This window comes from Cyprinodon tularosa, unplaced genomic scaffold (genome assembly GCF_016077235.1).
Source record: "Cyprinodon tularosa strain WSP-4 unplaced genomic scaffold, ASM1607723v1 ctg225, whole genome shotgun sequence".
In the NCBI taxonomy this organism is placed as follows: Eukaryota; Metazoa; Chordata; class Actinopteri; order Cyprinodontiformes; family Cyprinodontidae; genus Cyprinodon; species Cyprinodon tularosa.
This window is the reverse complement of record NW_024038839.1, coordinates 113,507-138,746: the sequence shown is the minus strand read 5'-3', so window position 1 is coordinate 138,746 and position 25,240 is coordinate 113,507. Positions and strand designations below refer to the sequence as shown.

Here is a 25,240-nt window from a genome sequence, read left to right as displayed (position 1 = left end):
GCCGAATCCCAATGAAAGCAACTTGAGCAGGCACACTAAGGCAAGTAACATCTTAGAACAGAAAAGGCAACTAGTTAAAGTAGCTTTAGAGGTTGTTATTGGGATATTTCATGTAACTTTAAATGCAGTGTCACCTGTGTGGGGCATACAATGCATTTCTAGACACACTCAACATATTCTCATTATCAGTTCGTATGAAATCGTACGAAAAGTTATGCACAGTATTTCGTAAGTGTTTGATGTTTTTCCTCGAGAAAACAGATCAGTGTGTATGTGCAGCCAGACAGAAAAAAAAAGGAGATCCGCGGACGGACGTAAAACTGGGAAAAACAGTGCAATAATTACTTCTTGAAGTCTCTAACTAGGTTGCTTGCTGTTTTGTATCTTAGGGTTAGGGTTAGGGTTAATTGTATGTTAAATTCTATGTTATTGAATGGTGCGTAAGATGCGCATGCACAAGGATATCTTGTCTCGAGGCAAGACCTAAAAATATGATGAAATACGACGAAAAAAACGTCAAAAACGTACAAAATACTGTGCATAACTTTTTGTACGATTTCATACGAACTGATAATGAGAATACACTGACACACTTCCGGTTAATTTTTGATTCAATTGAATGTACAGTTGACTTTAGTTCCTTTGGTTCAATTAGGGCAGCAACTGCTGAAGCTATTGCCTTCATTTTAAAATCATAACTACAATTGAAATGTAAAATCAGAGCTGTAATTAAAAAGAAAAATTAAATGAGTTTAAGGGAGTTATCGTTCATTATGTATTTTCCTGCATATATCATCATTAGTAATTTTTTTTTTTTTTATATATGTGCCTTCAGTAAAGGGGCCATAACAGGGGCAAGGAGCAGTTCTACAGGGGCACCTGCCGCTACTGGTCCCTGTCTAGAATCCCAGGCTTACATGAGTAAAAATTTAGGGTATACATTTTTTTTTCCCCCTCTGACAAAATTAGATGGATGTCTGTATTTATTTATAATTAATTTATACCATCCCATCAAGGGGCACCATTTTCTCTCTGCAGGTCTTTAAAAAGTAGAGTTTTTTTTAACACTTTTTTAAATCATTATCCATCAAATGCAACATCATCTTCAGAATTTTCTACCTATAAGCTATTCAGGTATAAAACTTCTTTGCAAATAAGTGATCTTAAACTAGATCGTTAGACATTTCTTTTCACAGCAACCTGTCATAGGTTTTTTTCCAATATATTTACTTAAATGAATAACAGATAAAACTGATAATTTTTAAGGAACTAATGGAAGAGATGGCTCCCTCTAACCATATTTTGTCACAGATGCAAACAAGGAAATATAAAGTAAAATGTTCAAAGACAAACTTTCAAAGTACCTTAGAAAGTCTGAAGAAATACGGATTTAGACAGAAGATTAAAAGAGAACATGAATATATGCTTGAATTATCCATGTAAATATTAATGTGAGGGTCAGGGACAATTAATGTGTTCTTTGCACTTCTCTCTTCTTTGGCTCTAATTGTACAATGAATAAATAAATTGATAAATAAACACCTCTGATTATTTCCCTTAGGATCTGAGCTCCATGTTCATATCTGTGATTGGTTTGTGTGTACTGACCCCTACTGTCCAAAAAACTAACACAGTATCAAAATAATCAGAGGAGGAGATCACCACATTGTGACTAATTAACAAGCACAAGATAAATCTGTCAGCTTATTAATGGCGATGTAATAAATGCAGTCATTAGTGGCTCATTGTTAACATGTTTGATGTGTTCATGGAAAAGATTGCCTTAAATCTGAGTCATGATTTGGGCTGGAAAAAGCAAATCCACCCACTGTGAACACATTAACTGAGACAGAGTTCAACAGTAGGTGAGATGTGGCAAAGCTTTGGAAAACTTTCACACCCCTGCAACTTAGCCTTATTTTATCATATCGTGACAAATGTCAATGTGTTTCATTGCAGCAACAGGATAGAACCACCCAACATGCTGTATAATTGTAAATTGCCTCAGCCAGGGGTTCTACATGATTTGCTCAGTATTCAGCCATATCCACCTTTCCAATCAGCTTCCATTTCACTAATGATGCAAATCTTGCCCAAATCATGAAGCCGTAAATACAAATATTTTGGAGTATTTTGCATTGTTCTTCAAAGATATTGATTCACATTAAGGCAAAAAGGGTGAAATAATTGGCCTTATATGATCAGATCATCTTTTCAAATTTTTTTTTTTTATGTTTCCTTTAATCCCATAAATAGCACATGGCAAACTGCCCTTCTGTCTTAATTTGAAACTTGGACTCTTATATCTAAATTTCAGACTCACATTCCTAATTATCCCTTTATTTTAGTTCATTTCTGAAGTGTTAGTACAAAACAACTGGGAATTAAAACCAATCTTTTGTTCTTGAACTCACAGGACAGGTGTCCTGATACTTTTAATAATGTCTTTGCTTCAACACACCTGACTCCAATATAAGCTCAATGGCAGAGCTCTGCATGGCTCTGCATACTGTTGCTAGTGAGGTAGTTAAGCCATTTGATTCAGGTGCACAGCAATAAACACATTTTAAAAAGTTGCAGGAACCTGGTCCTTGAGGATTTTTAGTTCATGGTCACAGATTAGACAATGGAATATGGAATAAAGTCTTGAATTACAAATACTTTCCTTACTCTCTGTTACCAGTAAAATCTGAAGTTTCTCAATATTTATTCAAACTTAAACCACTTTGACACACCTGATTTAAAAAAAAAAATCTATAAACATGGTATATTTGTAGTTGATAACGATCAATCAGTTTCATTTAACTTTTGCATTCTTCGGCAAACAGACCGAGCAAAAGGGATAGAAGAATACATACTTTCCAAACACGGGGTCCAAAGTACAGGGGATGTAGTTTTCATGGTCATTGATGGTCTTTTTCCCCAAAGTGATCTTTACATAAGGGTCACACTGAAAAAGACAGCAAATCACATTTTAGATTAAGTTTTAAATGAATCTTTTTCTTGATGAGGGCATCAAAGACCTACCTTCCCGTTGGCATCTTTGGGCTGCAGTCCTTGAGCCTCAATGATGTAGACCCGCACCAAACAGTCTTCGATGCCATTTGGGGGAAGTTTTTTAAAATGTCTGGGGGGAGCTGGAGCTGACGGGTCATCTGGCAGTGGGTAGATCTTAAACATACCCTGATTCAGACACAACAAAATATTAAAGCAGAATGTCACGTACCAATCTGACAGAGTAGATGTAAAAAAATCTATTATTAAAATTCAGTGTAACCAATTATAATAGCTTAATACACAGGATGCATTTTGGTGTTTACCTTGAACTCTCCCACAACCGAAGGGTCTTCTCCTTCATCCTGAGTCTTTCCCCTATATAGTTTAAATGTTTTGCAGAAGTCAGAGAGACCCTCAAAATCCTCCACCTTCTCCAACTCCCGGTCATAAACCTGAAACCCAAAACAAACAAAAAACAAAGGGGGGTCTAATTATTTACCAGGGGAAAGAGGTGACAAATAAAAAAATTAAATGTGAGGTTGGAGCGAATCAAACAAATTAAGCCTGACTTCAAGCAGAGACCAATAAGAACCTTAAAGAAGAAGATGAATTGTCTGGAACGACTAGAGCTGAGATTTTATAAAGCGTCAACATTTAAACTAGGCAATAAAACAGTGGAAGTGGAAGAAATGAAAAAGTCAGAGCAAAGATCAAAATTTTTTTTCCCAGCATGCTCCGTCCAAGGAGGCAAATTTATGTCAGTTTTTTTATTTTATAGAAATTGTATACATAACACATTTACAAATATTGACAGCCTTTCTTACGGTGTTTAAAGCATTGTATGAAAAAATGACAAAATCTGAACAGTAATCAGTTATGTAATTGATAATTTAAGGATCAGCCACAGGTGCTGAGAAAATCAGAACATTTGTATGTCTTTATGAGGTTTCTAACTAAACCCCCACGTTGTTTCATAGGTCATCCTTCATGAGTCTTTATGGATTTAAAGTGAAGCCAAAAGGCGAACAAACACAGAAACGCCTTACGTACATTTAGGCTGGCAAAAGATACTGTCTGCACTGTTTTTCGGAGCTGGGCGGTGACGGCTTTGTGTCAAAACTACAGGAAGGTTCATTTGTTTTCATTAGGGATGTTTGTTGCATCTGTCACAGCAGTGACTGAATAAGTCGAGAAGTGCTGCCAAAGAAAAACAAACTCATTGGTCACAAAGAGGGATTAAGTGGAAGGCTCAGCAGAGAAGGACAAAAAATCGGGGTTAAATATTAGACCATTGTCATTACGACACTGTTAGCAGTCACTTACTCTTCTTACTCTTCTAATTTATGAATGTATGAGTCTGACTGTCTGGGAGTTAGTCACTCACAGCTAGATCATTTGAATCTTAAGATGTATATTAAAGAGAACAAGAAACCAAAAAACAAGGAAAGGTGATGTTTAGATTATAAGACGTTCATCATTGTAAGTGTCTTTGTTAGGAGTTAAAGTAATGATTTCAATTATACAATTTACACAAAACATTATTGTGCTAACATAACTAATTATCTTATATTTCAGTTATTTCAGGGCTTTTAATGAGCCATTTAGTTTAGAGAGAAATAGTCGTACAATATAAAAATATTTCATGAAAACAAGAACGTAGCTTACAACTTTGAATTGAATGTGTCTGGATATTTAACCTTGGTTGTTAGCAGAACTGGCAGAGTTCCTTTAAACTGACACTGAGGCAGAGGTGGAAGCTGAAGTTCACCTTGATGCTCCTCAAGTTTTTAAAGGGGGGGAGTTCCCGTCATGCATCTGGTCTTTCAGGCACTACTCCAAGTCTAGTCTGAACAGTTTGAGGAGGGAGTCCAATTCTAGCCACAAGTCTTTAGAGGACAAATCTAGCCAAAGTCTTTACCCCTACAACACGTCTAAACTTTGAAATGTGAGCCGAACTAAAGCTTTACATATTTAAAAAGCAGATCCTATGTTTTTCGTACTATGTGGAGCACAGATGGAAAGTAAATGTTTTCTTATAAAATGCACTGTCCTATAACACTACATTCTCATAGATCAGGAGATCAAAAATGACAGTTCATCGTTAAGCATATTTCCACACATATGCATTTAACAGTCATATTAACTTATGTTAATTATGACAATTTATCTTATTTTAAAAATTGTTTCAGCATCAGAGAAGTTTTATGTGTTTATTGTCCAAGAAGTACATTAATTGGTTCAGGTTCAGTCATTGGATTTATAAGATGATTAGAAAAACACTTTCTAAATCAGTATTTCAAACTCTGTTGTTGAGTTTGAGTATGAAGAGTTTCTAATGATGCAGCTAGTCAAACAAACATATAATATTTAGGAGAGAAATATATTTTTGTTGCTGTGCTTGTGAGTGGGTTGTTATAATATAGGCTACATCCACCCATTTAATCTATAATATCTAAAAGTCTCTGGCAAATATTTCAAGCACCTCTCATTGTTTAAAATCAAAATATAGGTATGGAGAACATTACCCCTTACTCCCAAATTTAATTAAATTAAGTTTTTTTTTAAGTCACAAATAAGTCTATGAAGCCCATGTCCAGCATAAATAAAAGTAAAGTCTAAGGATTTTTTTGAAGGACTATTAGTCGGAGACTAATTTCTTAGATGTGCTGTGCCTTTGTCCCATCTGGCAATAAATGCTTTTCTATAAAGCAATTGGAGTTCCTCTATGATGGGCTGCAAATGTTGTTTGAGCTCAAAGGTGTTGGTTTTGAAGCAGGTTCTCTGTTTCTTAAGGCTTGTTGACAAATACATTGGTGTTCTAACAGTTTTTATCTCATAATGGGCTTCAGCCTTGGAGGCCAGTGAGTTGTTCTGGAACATCATTACCCATTTCCTTTTGTCTGAAGGTGAGGATTTACATTTTAAAGGCTTAAAATTAATATGACATCCATGGATATAATGAGTATATATAAACTCCTGATTTGAATTATGGATTAACCTTCGCCTACAGGGACTTTTTACTTCTTCTAGGATATGATATATTCGGGTCGTCATTTCAGACTCTGCCATTTGAACAACAGTACCAGTCCAATTTCAGTCAAAGGGTAGAGGAAATCACTTAAGAAGGCAGACAAAGAGTAAGGAGGTGGCAGCTTTGGTCTAAAGGAAGGTAAAGGTTGGAAATAACAACTCATTTTCCTAAAACAGAAGAGGTTGTGCATAAAGAGCTTGTTGAACGGACTAAAGGAACAAGAGAAAACGTCCAGCAAGACTTTAAAAGGAGGAGGTGCTGGAACAAAATAACTGTGACTGGAAGAACGAGGAGGGAATGAAAAAGACGCCAGGTAACAATTGGATCGACAGCTCATTTCTCAGCTTTTACCCATGTCCATTAAACTGTCAAGTTACATTGGAAGCAAAAGTTTGGACTTTAAGGGGACAGAATAAAATATTCTATTTAAATCTCAGAATTCAAATGACAGCCCATATATTTATAAATGGGAGCTTTTTATTGATCAGTAACTCATTAGCTTTTAGTTCAGGAAGGTGTTATTGTAGTCAACTATCGACAGAGTGAAGACTTGGTGATAAAATCACTTGGAGATGTTCTTTATATCAGAGACAAAGTGTGTGAAAAGTACAGCAGCAATAAAGTCCAAAGGTTTCTAATGACGGCTAAAGGACAATAAAATAAACAGATGGGGGTTGAAACTGAGGCATGTACGTGAAGCTACTTTTATAGAAAGACTTAAGGTTAGATAAAAAAATCTCCCTGAAAAAAAAAACTGTTTAAAAGTCACATTTTGAGACGACTCTGGGCGCCAGAAGAGCAGAACGACAATTGCTTTAAGGTCTAGTGGAGTGGAAGGTCACTTTTTGGACCAAGAGAATCTGGATAAGGGTCAATCAAAGCGTGGGCGACGCAAAAGAAAGGAGACTCCAGGGAGATAGGCAGACATTAGGATTGCTTGTTTCAGACATTGATGACATCAGAACTTTGCCTTCAATCTGTCCCACTGCTGTGATCAGAGAAAGGATTCATTTTGTGGACTCCTGATGACGTCTAAGGACAGGGCATGAGAACTAGTTTTTGTAGGGAAAACACAGACAACCACAAGGATGGGAACGAAGTAAACCAAACCAGTGTATATTACCTTCTTTGATGTGAACCTTTCCCCTTTTCTTACTAACAAAAGCTGCAGTTATGCTTCTAAATGTGGTAAAGATGACTTTCTGAAGAACAAACTAAACATGAATTACATGATAGAAGATTTAGGTGATTTTGAAGGTGGTCTTCTCTGAGAGACCTCTGATCTACTAGGATTTCCATGCAAAAATGTATCTGGTTTACCACTGTTGTTGGAAGGAAATGTCTTGTTAGCTAGAGATCAGGGGAGACTGGGCAGACTGGAGTGAGATGAAAGAAAGGACACAAAACTATAGAAAAATACTTGTTAGAAGCACAGTATACTGAGTAGCATCTCTTAACAAAGTAAAGGTTGAATCTTGAAACAGATGGGCTACAATAGCAGAAGACCAAACCAAGTTCTGCAATATATCTGCAAAGAGCAGAGAAACTGATGCTGCATTTCCCACAGGATTCTCAAACCTGGAATCTGGTTTTCCAATCAGGCTGGAAAACTTTGCCTGTCCTGATGAGTCTCAATTTTGGAAGAGGTTTAATAGCGCTGTGTATACTTTGTTTATACACTTAACACCCATTATAACTTACTATATATTGCTGGAATGCCAGTATTCCAGGTATCAGCTACTTGTGTTTACTCAGAGAAGAATTATAATTTCCTGCAAGGGATTAATTAAGTAACTCTGATTCAGATTTCCCAGAGTTACTTTAAAAAATAATAATAATATTTTTAGGAATAGTTGTACTATCCCATAATTCCCATTCAGTGAAGTTATTCATCCATTGTGGCTAGCTTCACTGGTTTTCTACAAGCTTATTTTAAACAAAAGTGCTCCAGACAAACAAACACAGTTAATATTGTTATATTGTCTATACATAAGCTTACCTAATATTGGTTTTATCTACCGTGACAAAACCATGAGTGTCAAGCTAAAATACAGTGAGGAGAAAAAACAGTGATGGGAGGTATTTCACACTGGTCTCACATCCATACATTATAATTGAACTTTATTGATCCCACATTGGAGAAACTTACGTCTGCATTTAACCCATCCCCTTGGGAAGCAGTGGGCTGTGATCCTGCAGCGCCCGGGGAGCAGTGTGGTGTTAAGGGTCTTGCTCAGAGAGCCAGATTGGCAGTCTGTGGGAGTGGGGCTCAAACCCAGAACCTCAGGATTTGAAGCTCTATGCCCTAACCACTAGGCCGCCATAAACCTGAAGAAAATTGTTTTTGCCCCATTGCCTGGTTGCATTTTCTTTAAACATGTTTTATCCGCAGAACTCAATTTAACAATGTTTTTACCACTTTTAAACAGTGACTCTTCCCAAAGCGACCCAGGAAACTGGAAACTCTCACATCTTAAAATTAAACTGTTAATTTCAATGATTACAGTTTTTACCATTTTGTTTAAAAAGATTAAAAAGTTTACTTTAGGTTTTCCCCTACATCAACAATTAACGTAATTTACACCTCACCTTCAGAGTATCCAGGCCGTTCTCCAGGTAAGTCCCACACTTGTTTTTATCTCCAATGGAAGCATAGAATTTACTCCACCAGTCCATGAACTCCTCGGCCTAAAGACAAATGTTCAGAGTTAGAAAACAAAAAATTTAAGTGAATTTTATGTATAAAATGCTTTATAGCAAAGGGTCTGTTTTTTTCTCTCTGACAGTTGTTTGAGATTTGTCAAGATCTCTTAAGCAAATTGTTGATTTTTATCGGGGGTGTTCCGAAATATTCTTAAATCCAAAACACATAATTTTCACTTTAGGCCTGAATTCAACCCCACTTTTTCTTTACTGTGTTGCTAACTGATGTAATCTCAATATATAAACTGACATCCCTTCAATCACCGAAATGCCTTTTTTCCAACTGGGCTTTGGATGATCATTACAACAGAATTTTCTTGACAGCTGAACTTATTTAAAATTATTTGACTTTTCAAACACATTTAAAGTCCTGTATGAACTTCTGTTTGTCTTTGTTATGTTTGCTATGTAGCACTGGGGTCAGAAATAACCATGATTTTTCCAGTGATCACATTGGAGATGGAGTTGGCCAACTCACGTCAACACGGCTAAAAACTGTCTCTGGTGGCTCCATGGCATTAAGGTCATGGTATATGGAGATTTGATGCAATGGAAAAGGGGAAAGCAATGGGGAGAGGTACAATCTAGGCAAAAACCGACATGCACACCAGAGGAACTATATTATTTTAAAAATCCTAATGTTTATGTATAAAGAAAAGGACAGTTTCTGCTTGTTTTGAGCTGGTTTTCCATACCTTTTATAAAACCGTGTAAGTAATGCTTCTTATCAGATTTACGTAACCATAACACCCATTGAACTTTTGTTTTCCAATACGTTTCCTTGAATATAACTTTTTTAAGCTGAAGAACAATCTGTTAACAGACTTACCCATTGCAACAGCTATGGCCCGCATTAACAGTAAGAAAGAAAATAAATGTAAATGTTTGAGAATCATCCTATTCTAGACTGTGAATACGTGTCATTGATACTATCAGAAATGTACACATTAAAACAATAAGAACAAACACATTCAATGGAAGTATGACTTCTTCATTCATGTAATACATGAAGGATTTCAGTCTAAAATGAGACACTCACCATTTCAGGAAAAAAAATGAAGTGACCCCTGTATTACAACATGACTGCTGGCATGGAAGTGAAGGTTGTTAAAGTTACTATTACAGCTATGAGTCATGCTGAGGTCTTACAATGTCCTTCTGTTCATAGGGTGAAACACAGATCTTTGATTTGAGATGCTGAGGCTTGGATGATTGTCATTTTGACTAATTTAAAGTGATTTTTCAGGGATACATAATGGTTTAAATTGAACTGGGATGCAATAAAGTATAAAGCTGCTTTGTGCATCAAATTTACAAAAATGATCTGCTCATATTGGCAACATCAACCATAGGGTTAATAAAAAATGTTTTTGCATTATTTTCTTCCAAAAATAAATTCTGTCATTTTGTGTGATTGTGACTGTGATGGAAGAAGGGAACAAGCCTATAAACAGAAATAAAGCCTCACATTTAAATGCAATCAGTCTCCACCCTGCCGCACTAAACCCTCCAAGGAGCACTCAAATTGGTGACGCATGCACGTCTCTTAACTTTCTGTGCATTAATGTCCAACAAAAGTGCTGTTATAGAAGCAGGTTTGTGCGGAATCCCCTTTCTCATATTTCCCACAGACTCAAATACACACACAATCACTTAAAAGCACAACTAGGGCAGGGAACACTATGAAATTCCTAATTTTTCCAAAGCAGCAGCCCTTGATGGCATGGAAAAGACAAGCATGTGGGGCTCAGCATACACATACGTCTGAGGCTCGAAGCCGTCTGCTGTGCGTTAATGTGCCCTCTGTGTGCAGCAAGTGCCAAACACTTATGACAGGGGCGCCAGTGAGTGTTCGCCCACCATCGTTTCAGGGTGTGTTCGCTCAGGTCCACGAGACTATGTTCAGACAGATTAAAGCCGTAGCTGGACCGTTCCAGGCTACAACATGGGAGCCTGGAAAACGAGTGTACACACACGAGGCCTGTAGCGGTCGGTAAAGGGTGTCGGTGTGGTCTGCAGCCAATAATTATGCCCCGCAGGAAAAGCCAGAGTAACCAAATAAGACTGGCACTGCCAATAGCTCTCAGAGCAGAGCGACAGGATTTACATAAGAGCTCTGAGATGCTTCATAAAAGCTTTTATGGGGAAACCCCATCCACTTCAGGGTCAGCGGTCAGGTCAGATTTCTGCATTTGTGGCAATTTGTTGTGTGGCAAGACACAAGGCCCCGTTCATCACCCAATTACGAAACATATGATTTAAACTTAATTATTTAATGCTATGAAAACATCTGGAAAATACAGAGGGCTCCATCAATGGCAAACTGAAGGACACAGAGCTAACCCCAGAAGCGCTAAAGTGCAAGTGTCAATAAATCTTATACAATCCAGTGAAGAAAGTGAAACTGAAGTGGAGAAGTGTCTGCCTACTTACAGATACATTGTTTTTGGTTTTTTAAAAGTTTTTAAAAAACTTTTAGATTCGACAAATCATATTATCAGATAGTTTCCCTGAGTTGAGGAAGTCTGATTATTTCACTTATTCATTTTTTTAAGGGACATTGTGTAATAATTTTGCTGCCTTAAATCAATTACTTCAATAGCACATGTGTTATTATCTGTGTATTATTACATGCAATAAAAATTAATACATTGTTGTGAGCGAAGAAGTAGATATTAGTCATTGCTTAAGCCTGGTCACCTGTTTGTGAAGCACAATGACAGCCGGCTATTTTGAAAGTACAGCCGCAGGAGAGGGATTAAAACAGTATTAACGAGCGTAATAGCAAAGCATTTTCCCTTGCATCGGACAAGCCTTTTCCAGGTGGAAAGAGCCAATAAATGAGAAGGATTAGAAAATGGACGTTGAAGTTACCATGTTTCTTCATGACAAGTAAGTAAACTTTACTGCTATAGTTAGCCTAATGATAACTCTTTCCATTCTATTTAATTAGAAGGTGTTGCCCCGTTACCATAGGAAGATCCAGAAAGCACATACAAATCCTGTTGGTACAGAATTTTAGGTTTACATGGGTTTGGTACCTCTTAAAGCCATAGTGAAGGCTGGATTTTTGTCACAGTAAATACCAGCTTGCAAAACTTCAATTCACTTCGGATGATGTAGTTACATCTGCATTTTTGAGGATTTGTGACAAACAGCCACTATCATTGCCGCAATAGGAATTTGAGGCAGTGGGATATTATTTGATTTAATAATAAATTCGACTCAACTAATCACATTTCAATGGAGGGCCAAGGTCCTTAATACTAGCCACACCCAGGTCCCATTACTACCAGACCCGAGGAATCAAGAATGACTGTCAGACAATGCGAAGTTAGTAAAAAAAGTATTGCAATAAAAATCAAATCACAACCTGATTTGAATCAGATCAAGTGTAGATGAGAAACAAAGTCACTGACATCTAACAGAATGAAAAATGTTGAAAAACCTTTTTGAGGGATTTTTGTCCCCTGAGTCCCTATATTACCCCAAGAACACATTAACGATTCCTCTAGGAGGTCTAAAGGAAAACTACAGTAGAACATCTAGAAAACTACTGGCCTGACTTTCTTCAGTTAAGGTCAAAGTTCATGAAATAAGAATAAGAAAGAGACTTGGTAATATGGCACCTAAGGGAGAGTTTAGGAATACAACCAGTTTAGGAGTACCAAAAAAAACAAATAAGGTATTTTTATTGATCCTTAAGTATTTGAGAAAAAAGTCAAAGTTTCTGAAAGACTATATCTTCTTATATCTGATATAAAGCTAAGCATTTCAGAAAAAGAACATCTTACCGGCAGAGGTAGTGGCAGAAATTCTACTCTTAACCAGAAAACCTGGATGGAGAATGTCCACCCATCGGTATGTGACCTTAAGCTCTGGCTCACTTGAGTTATGCAGCAGAATAATAATCCAAAGAAAATCAGCAAAAGTCCAACACTAAATGGCAAAAAAAGAACTTTGTGGCTGAATTAAAACGATCTGCACAGAGTGGGCTAAAATTCCTCCACAGCAAGATGCCAGTCACTTCACCCACTTAATGGCAATCGTTAGAAGAAACCCAGTTATTACGGTTTAGAGGGCAATTTTATTTTCACATACTATAACCAATACTGCTTAATGTGGAAGGAAATCTGTACAGTCTTGGGAAAACAAAGGATGCCTTATAGCTAAGTAGATTTTAGAACCGTATTTGAAAACAATGATTTGATGTAGTAGTTTTTTGTGTAACCTTTTACACTTACACATTATTGTTGAGGAATTTTCAGCCAGCTTCTATGTTTTATCATTGCTTAATTAAGCAAAATAATTATCTCTGCATCACTTCTCTTAAATGACACTACACTATTTCAATCAGGTTGATGTGTAGACTTTAATGGAGTAATTGCAGAACCTTTATTTTTCTCTTCTTCAAACATTCTAAAGCAGATTTTCTGCTGTATTTGTGCCCCTTGTCCTGTTGATGAGGCAACTTGGATCTGAAGTCTTTGGCCTTTAAAATACAGTAGAAGCCATTCAAAATGGACCTTCCCAGTGAAATGCCAGCAGAACGGCAGCCACTTCCCTTGAACTCCCAGCAAATTCCCATCCAACTTCCAGCCACTGGCCTTCTCCTGAGCATTCATATTTTTTTACTCTGACTTCACCCTTATACTGAATTACAAAGTCTGAGCTGGAGACGATGCTTCTCTTCGGATCTTAATGTCAACGAATCATGACAGAAAAAATATTTTTTGTGCAAATATTGATGTTAAAAAAGGAATTGTAGGGGACCAGCCAAGGGCCCATCAAGGAAAGTTGGGAATTTTTAATGGTTTCTACTATATGACTTCACATTCACCTCTAGAAAACATCATAGTTCATGGTTGAGTCAGTATCTAAAAGGTGTTTGGTTTTGTGGCTGTAAAAGAGCTGAAACCATAGCCCATCCAAAGCTGTGTTTGAGAGAGTTGTTGATGTGGTGCTGACATAATCTGTTTGGCTTCCTTCTAACATGGCAGTGTCTGTTGTGGCCTAATGTCTCAAGTTTGCTGTCAGCAGTTGAAGGGACATTCCAAAAGACTAGTGATTCATTTAAATGCAACTTTTGGACTCTTAGTCTTGTTTCAGTACCTTAAACCTTTTCTGAAGGAAGAGGTTTTGTGATGTTTACCCTTTCTAATGAGGCAATGTTACCTTTAACAATTAACATGCCAGAAGAGGTCTGAAACACAACTTCGTGATCTTTTGCAACTGCCATGGCCATTGCACAGGATGATTTCAGGGTGAATCTGCTCGGATGTCAACTTGTGGGAAGCCTATCAAGTCTGGTAAACATTTCCTTGTTAGTAATAATTTTTCTTGCTTTAGAAAGCTATCGACTCTTCCAGAGATTATCTTTGTATATGAAAACCTTTGTCCCTTCATTGAAGTGACTTATTCTGAGAATCTTTCATCTAATATTAAACAGTCTACATTTACCAACCTTGGTTAAACTCTACTAATTGTTACTCTCTTAATCTCAAAGGCTTCATCAAAAAGACTCTAAAGTAAAGATGTCCCTTCCTCAATCTGTTCAGTTGGCAGGCTTAATGCTTAAAATCTGCACAGATTTTTGGTAGAATAGCTAAAAAACACCCTGCTTAGAGTGAAGAATGTGAATCAACTAGGCCTGTTTTTGTCATTTGCTGCCTTGTGGTTGAAGGCAGAGCACCATACCTCAAGTAAAAATTTGTGGCATCTTTCATATAAATAAATTTCTCCCCTGCGATTACTGACTGACATTACACAGAACGAGTTTAAGCCCAGTGCTCAATTTCTATTTGCTTCTTTAATCCTGCGCTGCCTTGTAGCATTTTTTTTAACAAACTATTTTTATGGGCAGAAAAACTACAAAATTATCTGCTAGATGCCAGTGACTAAAAGAAGAAAAGGTTAAGTTTACAGAGATGGATATACCCGAAAGAAAAACACCTACATATGCTCAACAGATTCCTACTTCTCTGCTTTTGCCTATCTACTTCAGAGAGATCTGGGGCCCTCAACACATTAGAAAAGGACTGTACCAAGTCAGTTGTGAAAGGTTGATGTATGACACCAGGTCTAGTAGTACTGCAAAAAGTTTAATTTGTTGTAGCAAATATCTTCAGGTATCTGGATCAATAACATTTTGCATGTATTATGAAATAGCTTAGGGGTAGGTAACATCAGCCCTGGAGTGCCACCTGCAGCTTTTGCACGCATCCCTTCTTTATCACAGATGAAACATGAAAGGAATGGTAAATGTCCAGGCCTCTGCTAAACTTAGCGACAAGTCAAGGAGGTCAATTGGCTTTTTGTTTCAGGTGTGTTGGAGCAGGACAGTGGCACCTGAGGAAGAATGTTGCCACTCCCGCAATGGCTTTTCATTCCTTTTTCAAACTGTATGGTTTTAACTCAGATATGAACCTATTGTAAGACTTTAAATACATTTTCTTCTCCATAGTTATCCATTTACATGGCAGAATGTAAGGAAACAACCTTGCATGGATTTTCTAAATGTTGCTATAGACATTATCTAAAATAAAGACATGGAAGCATTTTAGTAATAGATGTTTATCCTGGGTTTTCTCCTCACACCTATAAAAAGGTAGACTGTGTGACACAAGCCACTACTCCACTGTCCAGGAACTCTCCAAGAACAAAACATTCTGTGTGTCATCACTCAAACAGCTGTGTATACACTGACTGCCTTCTTGGCAATTGTGAATCACTTTTGTTTAAATGGAATTTGATAACCTTTATTTTCAGTCTGTTTTGTATTCAAATCTCATGCTGCTTTTTATCTTTTTGAATGATCACAATACCATACATACGTAAATAAATAAAGGGGTAAAAGCCCAGCTATCTGCAGGCAATGCAAAATAGCTTAGGCTAGAAATATTATAGTGTATGAAGTCTGTCAAAACCTAATGCTAATCGCTAAAACTAGCTAATTTTATGTTGCTTTTATTTGTTTCAGATTGTTTCTCCTTAGTCAAACAATTTGGCCCTACTGTATATCTCATTAGACGAAAAATCTCACAGTCAGCCAAATGCCTGACAGTGCAACTGCAATGCACCACCCAGCTCTGCATGGACACATCTGAAGGACATTTTGGGCAGAAAATATGTGGAGCGCTTAAAGTTTTAGGGGAGGGCAGCAGCTTACATCAGTCTGTGGCCGTGATTAGCAGAACAAGAAAAACAATAATGATTTAGTAAGCTATTTTGACATGTTGTTTCTGGTCACAGTGTCATTTTAGGGCCATAAATGCGTGTTCCCTAACCCCCCTCTTTCCACATGCCACAATGTCGCCTGGCATGACGCCATGTCGGTTAGTTCCTCTGGTTTAAGGAATCCAGAAAGGATTTATAGAAGCGGAGGCAAACTACAGCATTTTCAAAGTGGGATTTTAACCTGATCTGACTGGCTGTTGGCACAGGACCTGAATAGTTTTGATTGAAATTGATGGGAATGGAGAGGTTTGACCACCTTTTTTTCACCTGGAGAAAAAAGAAAATCGGCTCAGAAACCACATTATGTACATCTGATCTGCCTGATTTCTTGAATACAGCTTCCTTGTACTGAGGGGGCGAAAAAATCCCAGAGAGATACTGTCATCAAGCTTGCATCCTGAAGATCAGATGTGACGTTTTTCCATCTCAGATATGCCTGTTTGTGGAGTCATAAAGCCTCTGAGAGCTGATCCTTTTAAACTTTCCAACGCTGAAACTAAATCCGACTGGAAGCAGCTCTGCAGCACACTTTGCTACAGTAATGTGGTAATCATCAGGCTCGATTTTCTGGTCTTGACCCAAACATAAAGGAGCCAGTTTTCTTTTGCTGGTGCCATGCGACATTACCTCCCTCTTTTTCCTCCTTTCACTCAAACCCTTTCTGATTCTTTCAGTCACTCAGCCTCTCCTTTCCTCAGTATCCCCCTCTTTAACCCTCTCTCATTTATTTCTTGTGGTAACTGTCGGCGCACAGGGAGTTGTGGTACAGAGGATCTATAGCAGTTCTGTTGACTTTGGCCCCGAGCAGACAGAAAGCCGAGCCTTTAATTTGAGTGGTTTCAATATCTGTCCCCTTAATAAAACAAATATCTTTGTTTAGAAAGAAAGAAATAACCCCCCCAATTACTGTCGAGTGAGGAACTACTGGATGTGAGTGTGCTAGAGTCTGCTCCGGTTCGGGCCTAGTCTTTGAATTGACCTGGCTTTAAAAAACAAAGACGTGAGAATGCTACGAGGAGCAAGGTCTCCTCTGCAAATCGACGATCAGATTCCGTTCCAAACCGCAGGGATCGGAGCATGTCGCTAACCAAAATCTATATATCTCTGCTTGGAATGGAGTTTGAAATGTTCTTGTGCATTCCTTCCACATCAGTCCTCATCTCTCTGAGCCAGTGACATCCATCAGTTTCAGTTAGTAAAGACTTTGGTGTGAATTTCTGACACAGCCCCAGACCAAGTGTAAAAATAAAGATATTCTCCCAGTTTGTTGCCAGTGAGAGCAGATCTGAATATATGAAACATGATACAGAGTGGCAATAAAACGGGTCTTCACATTTTGCCATGTTTTATAACAGAATTTTCTGTATATTTTGTCTTTATTTAGCTATAACTCATTTAATTAATTCTTTGTAGTACGTCTTCGTAAATTGAAAAGATAATGAAATATACTTTTCAAATATATCTTATCAAAAATTAACAGCAGAATAATATATTAACTGTTTGAAATGTAACCAATTGGATTTAGGAGGCATCTAATTCTATGCACTGTTTTCTGTAACTAAAACCTAGAGCATCACCTGACTGAATGGTCAGAGGGGATGGGAAAATGGTTTGAGCTCAAAACAGGGCAGAGATTTAAAGAACTGAAGGGTACATTGCTTAGTCTTTAATGAGAGCATGACTGAAGCGTTGGTCTTTGATGGTACAGAAGAAGTTGTATGTGAAGCCAACAGAAACAAACCTTGGTTTTAAATCGGACTTCAACTACTTTCCATGTAATTATTAAGGCCAAATTAAAAATAAGTGCCAAATTAAAGTCGGTGGTTACAGCAAATCACTATGAATCAATAATCCATGGATTTCTCTAAATAGGTCCGTAGGTCTTCACTGAACAACTGCCGTTGTCAGGCACTGCTGCTTTCGTTCTGCCAATATGGAAAAAAATTGCACACTTTTTTTTTTTAAGCTTTTAAGCTCAGAACTATTTCCTGTAAATTATATAATTATAAATCCTTGTTTTTAAAGTCTTTCAATGGTCTTGCCACTCATTACTGAATTTTTATGATCCTATGATCCCCTGTTCTCTACAAACTTGTAAAAAAAAATTAAAAGGCTCTTAAAAGCGTTTTTAATAGTTTTAATAGTATATTTGCCTTTATTTTTTTCACCTGCTTGTTTTTAGTGCTTTACAAGTAAAGCTTGATTGGAAAAACTTTAAAAGCCTGCAAAAGACTTCAGACTGGGGTAGAGGCTCATCCTCCAGCAAGAAATTATACATTAGCATACAACAAACAGGATGTTATAATGGCCTAGTCAAAGCACAGTCCTAAAACTGGTTTAGAATCTGTGGCAAGACTGAAAAATTTTGCTCACAGAATACCACCATCCAATCTTATTAAACTTTAGCTATTATTAAAAAATAAAAATAAAAAGTTGGAAGGGAGATACTCCTACACAGCTGCAGCTTTAATTGCAGCCAAATGAAAAGGACCAGGAGTTTCTCCAAAGAGGGCAATACATCCAAACCATTTCACACTTATGGTGCACTTTTGTTGCAATGAATCCCAATAAAACCAAACAGAGCTTGTCTACAAAATGTGGCGAAATGTTGAGTAAAGGATTGCACATTGATGGGTACAGAGCGATAACATGTGAAAACTGGTAAATGAATTATTAGATAAATGACAGAATGACATGAGTTAAAGTATGAGTATGTTACCTACATGAAGGCTGGAACTAGAGGTTGAGAGATTAATGATAGCCGAACTGGCGCGATCTGCAAACTACAAGAAAACATGCAAAGCAGACAAAAACACAAAGAGAACACACACACTTTGAGGTTAGGTGGTTAGGGATATACACAACATAAAAATTAGACTTTTAACATTTCCCTGACACATGTTTAACATCACTGAGCTGAGGTTTTCACCTAAAAACATATTTCACAATAGTGTTCTCTCATATACATTGGTCCCTGCCTGGACGTCCCCTGAGAAGATTTTCTAGAACTGCCACTGTTTGTAGCCCCTGACTGTGAACTTGGGTTGATATTTCATTAGATGTGTTGTTTTATTTGTAAAATTCTTTAAAGAAGATAAGACTATTTTCTGTTTGTAGGATGTAAAGTGTAGTCTCTATGATGTACTTTATTGCCCCTAAGTGAATTTGTACACTGTAATCTAACTTTCTATTTCATTTTTATGTTCATGGCTTCTTCATCACTGAGCGGCCTTTTAGCCTGAGTGAGTACAAGACTCATTTCAATGTGTATAAAGCGTTTCTGTTTTCAAATGGTATTTTATATTAAATCTGAGTTTGATACAACAAAACATATTCCTCTCCGGGACACAGAATCCTTCTACCTCCTGAACTTTAAATTAGCCATTTCTCATACTGTCTATATTTCTACATAATTGTCGGAAGAGCTAAATGTGGTTCCTGCAGGCATCAGGGGGCAGTAGGATGAAACAGTAGGTCCACAAATATCTTCCTCACATATTTCTTTGTGGATTTTCTTGGATTTGTTCACAATGTTTTAACACTAGAACTACTACGGAGGGGTCAATTGTCCTTTTTATCTAAAAGCCCTACAGGAGGGTCATTTGACCTTTGGACCTCCTGCGGACACTCCTTTTGTTGTGGAAATGTAGCTGTTAGCAGCTCATAGCTGTCGCTTGAGCCTGTGTGGGGAAGGGAACCCTAAGGCAAGCTTTTAGTATAGTTTTTAGTGGATTTTTCCGGGTCAATTGACCCCTCTCTGGTAGTTCAAGGTAGGCAGAAAAATCCTGGTAGTTCTAGTGTTAAACTGTACCGAAATGTTGTGAATTTACCTATAAGAGGTTAATAATTATAATGGAATGGAATCATAATACTGACTTTTTAAAGTGTTTGGAAAGGCCTGGTTATCTTGTGTATACATCACTGCATTATTTGGCAGTGAAATTGTAAATTTAGGTTAACTGAACCAAAACAGAAGTGTTGGCCTATTTGTGTTTAATTGAAGAGAGTTGACCTTAAACTTTATATAATTTACTTTGAAGTGGAAGAAAAGAGTGATTTATTCTACTATATTTAGGTTTTAGCAGTTGAAGTGTCCCCTTCAGTATCTGGATGAGTGTAAAACACACTGTACTGTATGTTGTTGAGAAAAGCTGCTACCTTATATATCTTGCAAATACATTCACCCATTGAGGATTCCAATAAGGTAGGAAATTGACAAATTCTAAAAATTTGGTTTGGGCAGCAAAAAAACAAAAAACAAAAAAGCTGATCTCTGTTTCCTTTTACTACATAGATTAAAAAAAAACAAATTTGTTTATTACTGAGGTTGCTGACCAGATGTTCCATTTTACAGCTGTTTCCAAATTACATATTTCTATATCCTCCTCGAGTTAGAATCAGCAAACATGAGAAACATTCAACAGGAACCTCAGATTTATTGTCTGGTTGAGTCCTTCTTATTGTGTCCACTTCGTTGTTTTGATCTTGGGCGCTTTAATTGGATGCGGGGTTTATGTCAGGGAGTGTACACTGATTTCGACACCCTGCTTAGACGCCATGGTCCCTCTGACACATAGAGAGTGATTTATGCTTCTTAGCTCATGCTGTGCATTTCTGGACCTCCCATGTTGGCACACATTAAAACCTGCTACTCCCACTTCAGCGCAATGAGACAAATGTGATTGAAGAGAATGGAAAATGTGCGGTTGGAGGCGTGAAAGAGTTCAGTGTTGAAACGTTCCTCACAATCCTTAAAATTTTTTCAGTATAAAGGCAAATTTTAACGCCCAGGAACTAAATCAAAGTTCATGCAAAGTGTACTAATGGTACGTAAAATCTAGTAGAACAGCGTTTTAAGCTGGATTGGAAATAAAGGTGTGGATAGAGAAATTTTAAACACCTAGGGAGGTCTTACCAATGATAAAGGGGACTGTAGAGAGATGACTGATTAAGTTACAATAAAGAATACACAAGGTCCCCTAGTAAGACACTAAACTGTTAATTTGTTGCATATGGTTCGGCACTATTCCTTTAACTGTGAAGGAAACTATTATAATAAAGAAAAACAAGATGCAGGCATACAAAAAATAATAGTGTGAACAACTGATGGATTTAAATATTTGCCTGGATAAAGACAAAGGTAAAGTCAATGCAAATATAAAGTAAGATATTAGAGTGGGTTTAATAGGTAAAAAAAGAGATTTAAAAAATCACCTAAAAAAAGGGAGGAAGGACGGAAAATTTCATAATGCAATGTTGTTTTTTGCTGTTGGCATTTATGTAAATATACAGTTGTGATAGCTTAGTATACATTTGATTGGCTTTTGGTTTACATCTATTTTGAAGTTATAGCCATTTTGGATTCTTTGGATTATGAAAGTAAGGTATGACTGTTCTGAGTGGCTGAAAATCTTTCAATATTTTTACTTTTCAATATTTGAAAATCTAAAATAAATGAATAACGTCGTGTGTGGAGTTTTTTAGGAGTTTCTCAAAAGGTTTTAAAGAGAATTTCTATTTTAGATTTGGTTTGCAAAGGTTTGAAGATCTCAAAATACCTTTATTGTTTATACCTTTCTGTTTCACATTACAATAATGTTTTTATATGAACATATTTGAGTGTATTCAAATTAATAAAAAATGTACCATTTTGGCTCTATGTCTTTGTGTCAGCCTTTCCACATTCATGGTTTCACATGTTACTGCCTGCTACATTGCTGCTGTTTTCTTAGGTTCATACTCCTCCTGTTATCCAACAATCAAAGAAGTTGTAAGTTGCTTTTTGTTAATATTGTTGATATTGTTGTTGTGATGGGAGTGAAAATATTGTATATGAAAACCAAAAAAATTTAAAACATTAGTAAGAGAACCCATTAGTTTGATGCCATGCGTTTAATCTGTTTGCATTAAAGAGGTAGTATCGTTTTTACTGGCTATACAAAGGCAAAGAGTTCCTTCCATTTAGATGATTTTACTCATATTGCTGTTATATTGAGTCATAAAAAGCAGCTTACTGACGGTGTGGTTTTACCTGGTCAGGAACAAGTGGCTCTCGATCATCAATGTCTATGAAGACTTCTCCAGTTGTTACCATAGGTGTTTCACCTTAATACAGAAATTTAAAAAACAGATAGATTTTACCATAAATCTGCAGTGTCAATTAACCAAAAGATCTTTTTCTTACGTCTCCATCCGCCCTCTTCTTCCTCCTGCTCTGTTTGCTCTTCCTCTTGTGTGCCTCGGTACTCCTCAAGTGACCGAATGGTGCATTGACCGACCACCGGCTTCCTCCCAAACTGACGGTTGTCAATGACTTTGATTACAATAGGCGGCATGTAAAGCTCCTCACGGGGAAGTCTCTGAGAGGAAGTGAAGAAGAGATTTTAAAGAAAACTTTTGTATGACAGAATGATAGCATAGTAAAAGAAACACAGCGTCATCTGCATAAAGCAGCATTTGCGGTTACTTACTGACATGAGTGCAATTACTTAATGTTCCAATTGGGACTAGTTATTTATGGGACACCTATTGGGTACCTATTGCTATCAACATTAATGGTTTTATCTGCGACAATGTATTTATAGCCTAAAATGATAGTATAGATAGCATTTGGTGAATTACCAGCAGAAAGTAAGCCATGATTAGCAGAGGACATGTTATTCTTATTTTCATCTTAAAGTTATAAATTACACTGAGTAAAAAGTCAAAGACTGGAATTGAATATATGACCTTTAAGAGTTGTGTTAAGAGGTATTAATAAAGAACGATAAAGAATCACTAAATTGAACACAATTTTAACTAAATGTTTTGAAGAGTTTATCACATAAGTTTTTGTTTCTTGGTAGGATATATCAAGATATATATTTTAGGGTTGAAGATTATTCCTTCTTATTTTATAACAGTAAGGACAAAATGGTACCCCCCATAAAGCGTTAAATCAAAACACTAAGTCACAGCACCTTCAAAGTGCCTGGAATACAGACTAAAGAGGTCTTACCCTTTGAGATACTTCTAAAGCTATATTTAAGTGAACCCAAATGTAGGCCATATAGTTCTTGTTAGTCAATTTAACGTAACCCATAAGCAAAGAGTAATGGCCCATCAAATAATACAGCGTATTAACCCAGGTATCCATACAGTACGCAATCTGTACCGTTTCTACAACCAGACCATAAGGTTGGTCAATATGTAAAAATTGTCCAACTGAGATTCGTCAGTGAAACAAATGTCGATGGACAATATATTAGTACAAGTGACTTTGTGGGCAAAGACAAGCAAACCCTCAGAGCATGTATTGTTAATCACCTGCCCACACTGCTGAAACCCAATAAGATAAACATGCTTGTTTTCTTTTCAAAATGTAAAAGTTTCGTATAATGGGAATAGTTTCCTCTTTTCCAGTTGTTCTGACTATGTTATTCACATCGGCGTCGCCAGACCCCATTTACTGGGGCACGTGCCCCAGTATAAATGAGCTGTGCCCCAGTATAAATCTCATGAATATTTGCAACAGTGATACATTTTTTTAATGCATCAATTTAGATAATTCCAACGGGAGGAGACGTATATTTCTACTCAAATGCGCAGCAAGTGTGTTGGTAACTCCAAATTGAGGATGTATTAGCGCCCCCACGTCAGCGCATGTCACTGCATGAACTGCAGGTAAACTAACACGCTGCTCTCGACTGAGTTGGATAGGACACTGTGCGGCCGCGACGTATTTTTAGTTCTGGTAACGTTTCTTACCAGTCAATTTTATTATTTTCCCAGTGAAACCACATGATTTATAGGCTACTAACTGAAAATGACTGCATTGGTTTGTAGATGGATATCAGGAAACTCCTCACACGAAGCAGAGACAGGGAAGCAGTAAAACAAGATGAGAGAGAGGGAGGTAAGGTCCTGTGATGAATTAGTGATTTAAGCTAACTAGTTACATTAGGGACGTTATAAGCAATATGATAGATATTTACATAATTATAAATTTACGTTTTTTAATGTTTGCTATAGAGAATGAGAATGAAGGTGCTGGAGTAGGAAAGGGAGGAGGAGGCGAGACTGACAGGCAAGAGACAGGTGAGAGACAGGAGAGACAGGACCATGAAGGTGATGAGGGAGCAACAACCAGCGTCCACAAACAAGAAGGGGACATTAGTGACTTAGGGGGAAAACATGATGGTCCTAAACAAGTGAAGTTGTCCCACTATCCCCAGCACAAATTTGGAGTAAAAAAAACGTTCATTTAATTAAAAAAGGTTTGAAAGCTTTTTATGGTTGAAAAAGAAATCCTTGTCATCAAGGATATGCAGTGTGTTTTCAACTTGCTTGATAACACCATGTTCCCCACGCTAACACAGGTCATCCAGATCTCCCTCACAATCAACAGCTGGAGTTGTGAAAGGTCATTCAGTGTGTTGAGAAAGCTCCACACTTGGCTGAGGTGCACAATGGGACAAGACAGGCTCCGTCATCTTGCTATTTTATCAGTTGAAAAGGAAGAACTTTCTAAGCTGAGTCACAGTCTAGTGATTGACCACTTTGCAAAAATGAAAAATAGGAGGTACACTTTAATGCTCAAAAAATAAGAGAAAGGGGGCGCTGGTGAGCAAGATATGGCGTAGGACGTACTTTCCTGAGCTCCTGCAAAATCCGTGTTAATTACATAAAAAATTAATATATAAACAGCATTAACTACGTTAATACCCGCCGAAAAACCGAAGAGAAAACTTTAGAATCACAAACAACTGGACAATCCGAGCATAATCGGCCCAAATGGCCGAAAAGCTGCAAAAGTATAGATACGGAAGCGATGCTAATGCTATAAGGCCTGCTAGGAGTATGAGACAGCGGACAACTGGCGAAGCTAACCCACCGACAACCACTGAGACGGTTGGCCCGAACATGAGTAACGAAGAAATGAAAGCAGATATCTTATCGTCACTGAGAGGCGAAATTGCTAAAGTGATAAGAGACGAACTTAAAGGCGCATTAGCAGAAGATTTTCAAGCTATAAGAGCCGAACTGCTAGCGGTCCGTTCCGAAATTGCTAACAGCTCAAAGATCATGCAAACTGAAGTGGATATTATAAAGACGGACATCTTGGACATAAAAGGTGGCCTATCAACGTGGTCAGATGAAGTTACTTCACTACAGTCAACTGTAACCAGCTTACAGAAGGAAATGGCCACGCTGAAAGATAAATGTGAAGATCTAGAGGGGAGAATGAGAAGGTCCAATATCCCCATAGCGGGCATTGAAGAACGCCCGGGCTCC

The 25,240-nt window shown here is 37.4% G+C and overlaps 1 protein-coding gene across 5 annotated transcripts in view; it reads right to left on the bottom strand.

Moving 5' to 3' along the window:
• Positions 1–25,240, bottom strand: part of dysf (dysferlin, limb girdle muscular dystrophy 2B (autosomal recessive)) — a 108,837-nt gene that overhangs the window by 23,762 nt on the left and 59,835 nt on the right. For 4 of the 5 annotated variants that reach the window (XM_038286436.1, XM_038286437.1, XM_038286439.1 and 1 more), the window contains 6 exons: positions 22,152–22,326; positions 21,999–22,072; positions 8,618–8,716; positions 3,321–3,449; positions 3,028–3,183; positions 2,859–2,950 (listed from right to left, as the gene is read on the bottom strand). In XM_038286436.1, coding sequence (XP_038142364.1) covers positions 2,859–2,950; positions 3,028–3,183; positions 3,321–3,449; positions 8,618–8,716; positions 21,999–22,072; positions 22,152–22,326 — 725 coding nt within the window. Of the gene's footprint in view, positions 1–2,858; positions 2,951–3,027; positions 3,184–3,320; positions 3,450–8,617; positions 8,717–18,690; positions 18,751–21,998; positions 22,073–22,151; positions 22,327–25,240 lie in introns of all 5 variants that reach the window. The other variant, XM_038286440.1, reaches the window with a different exon arrangement.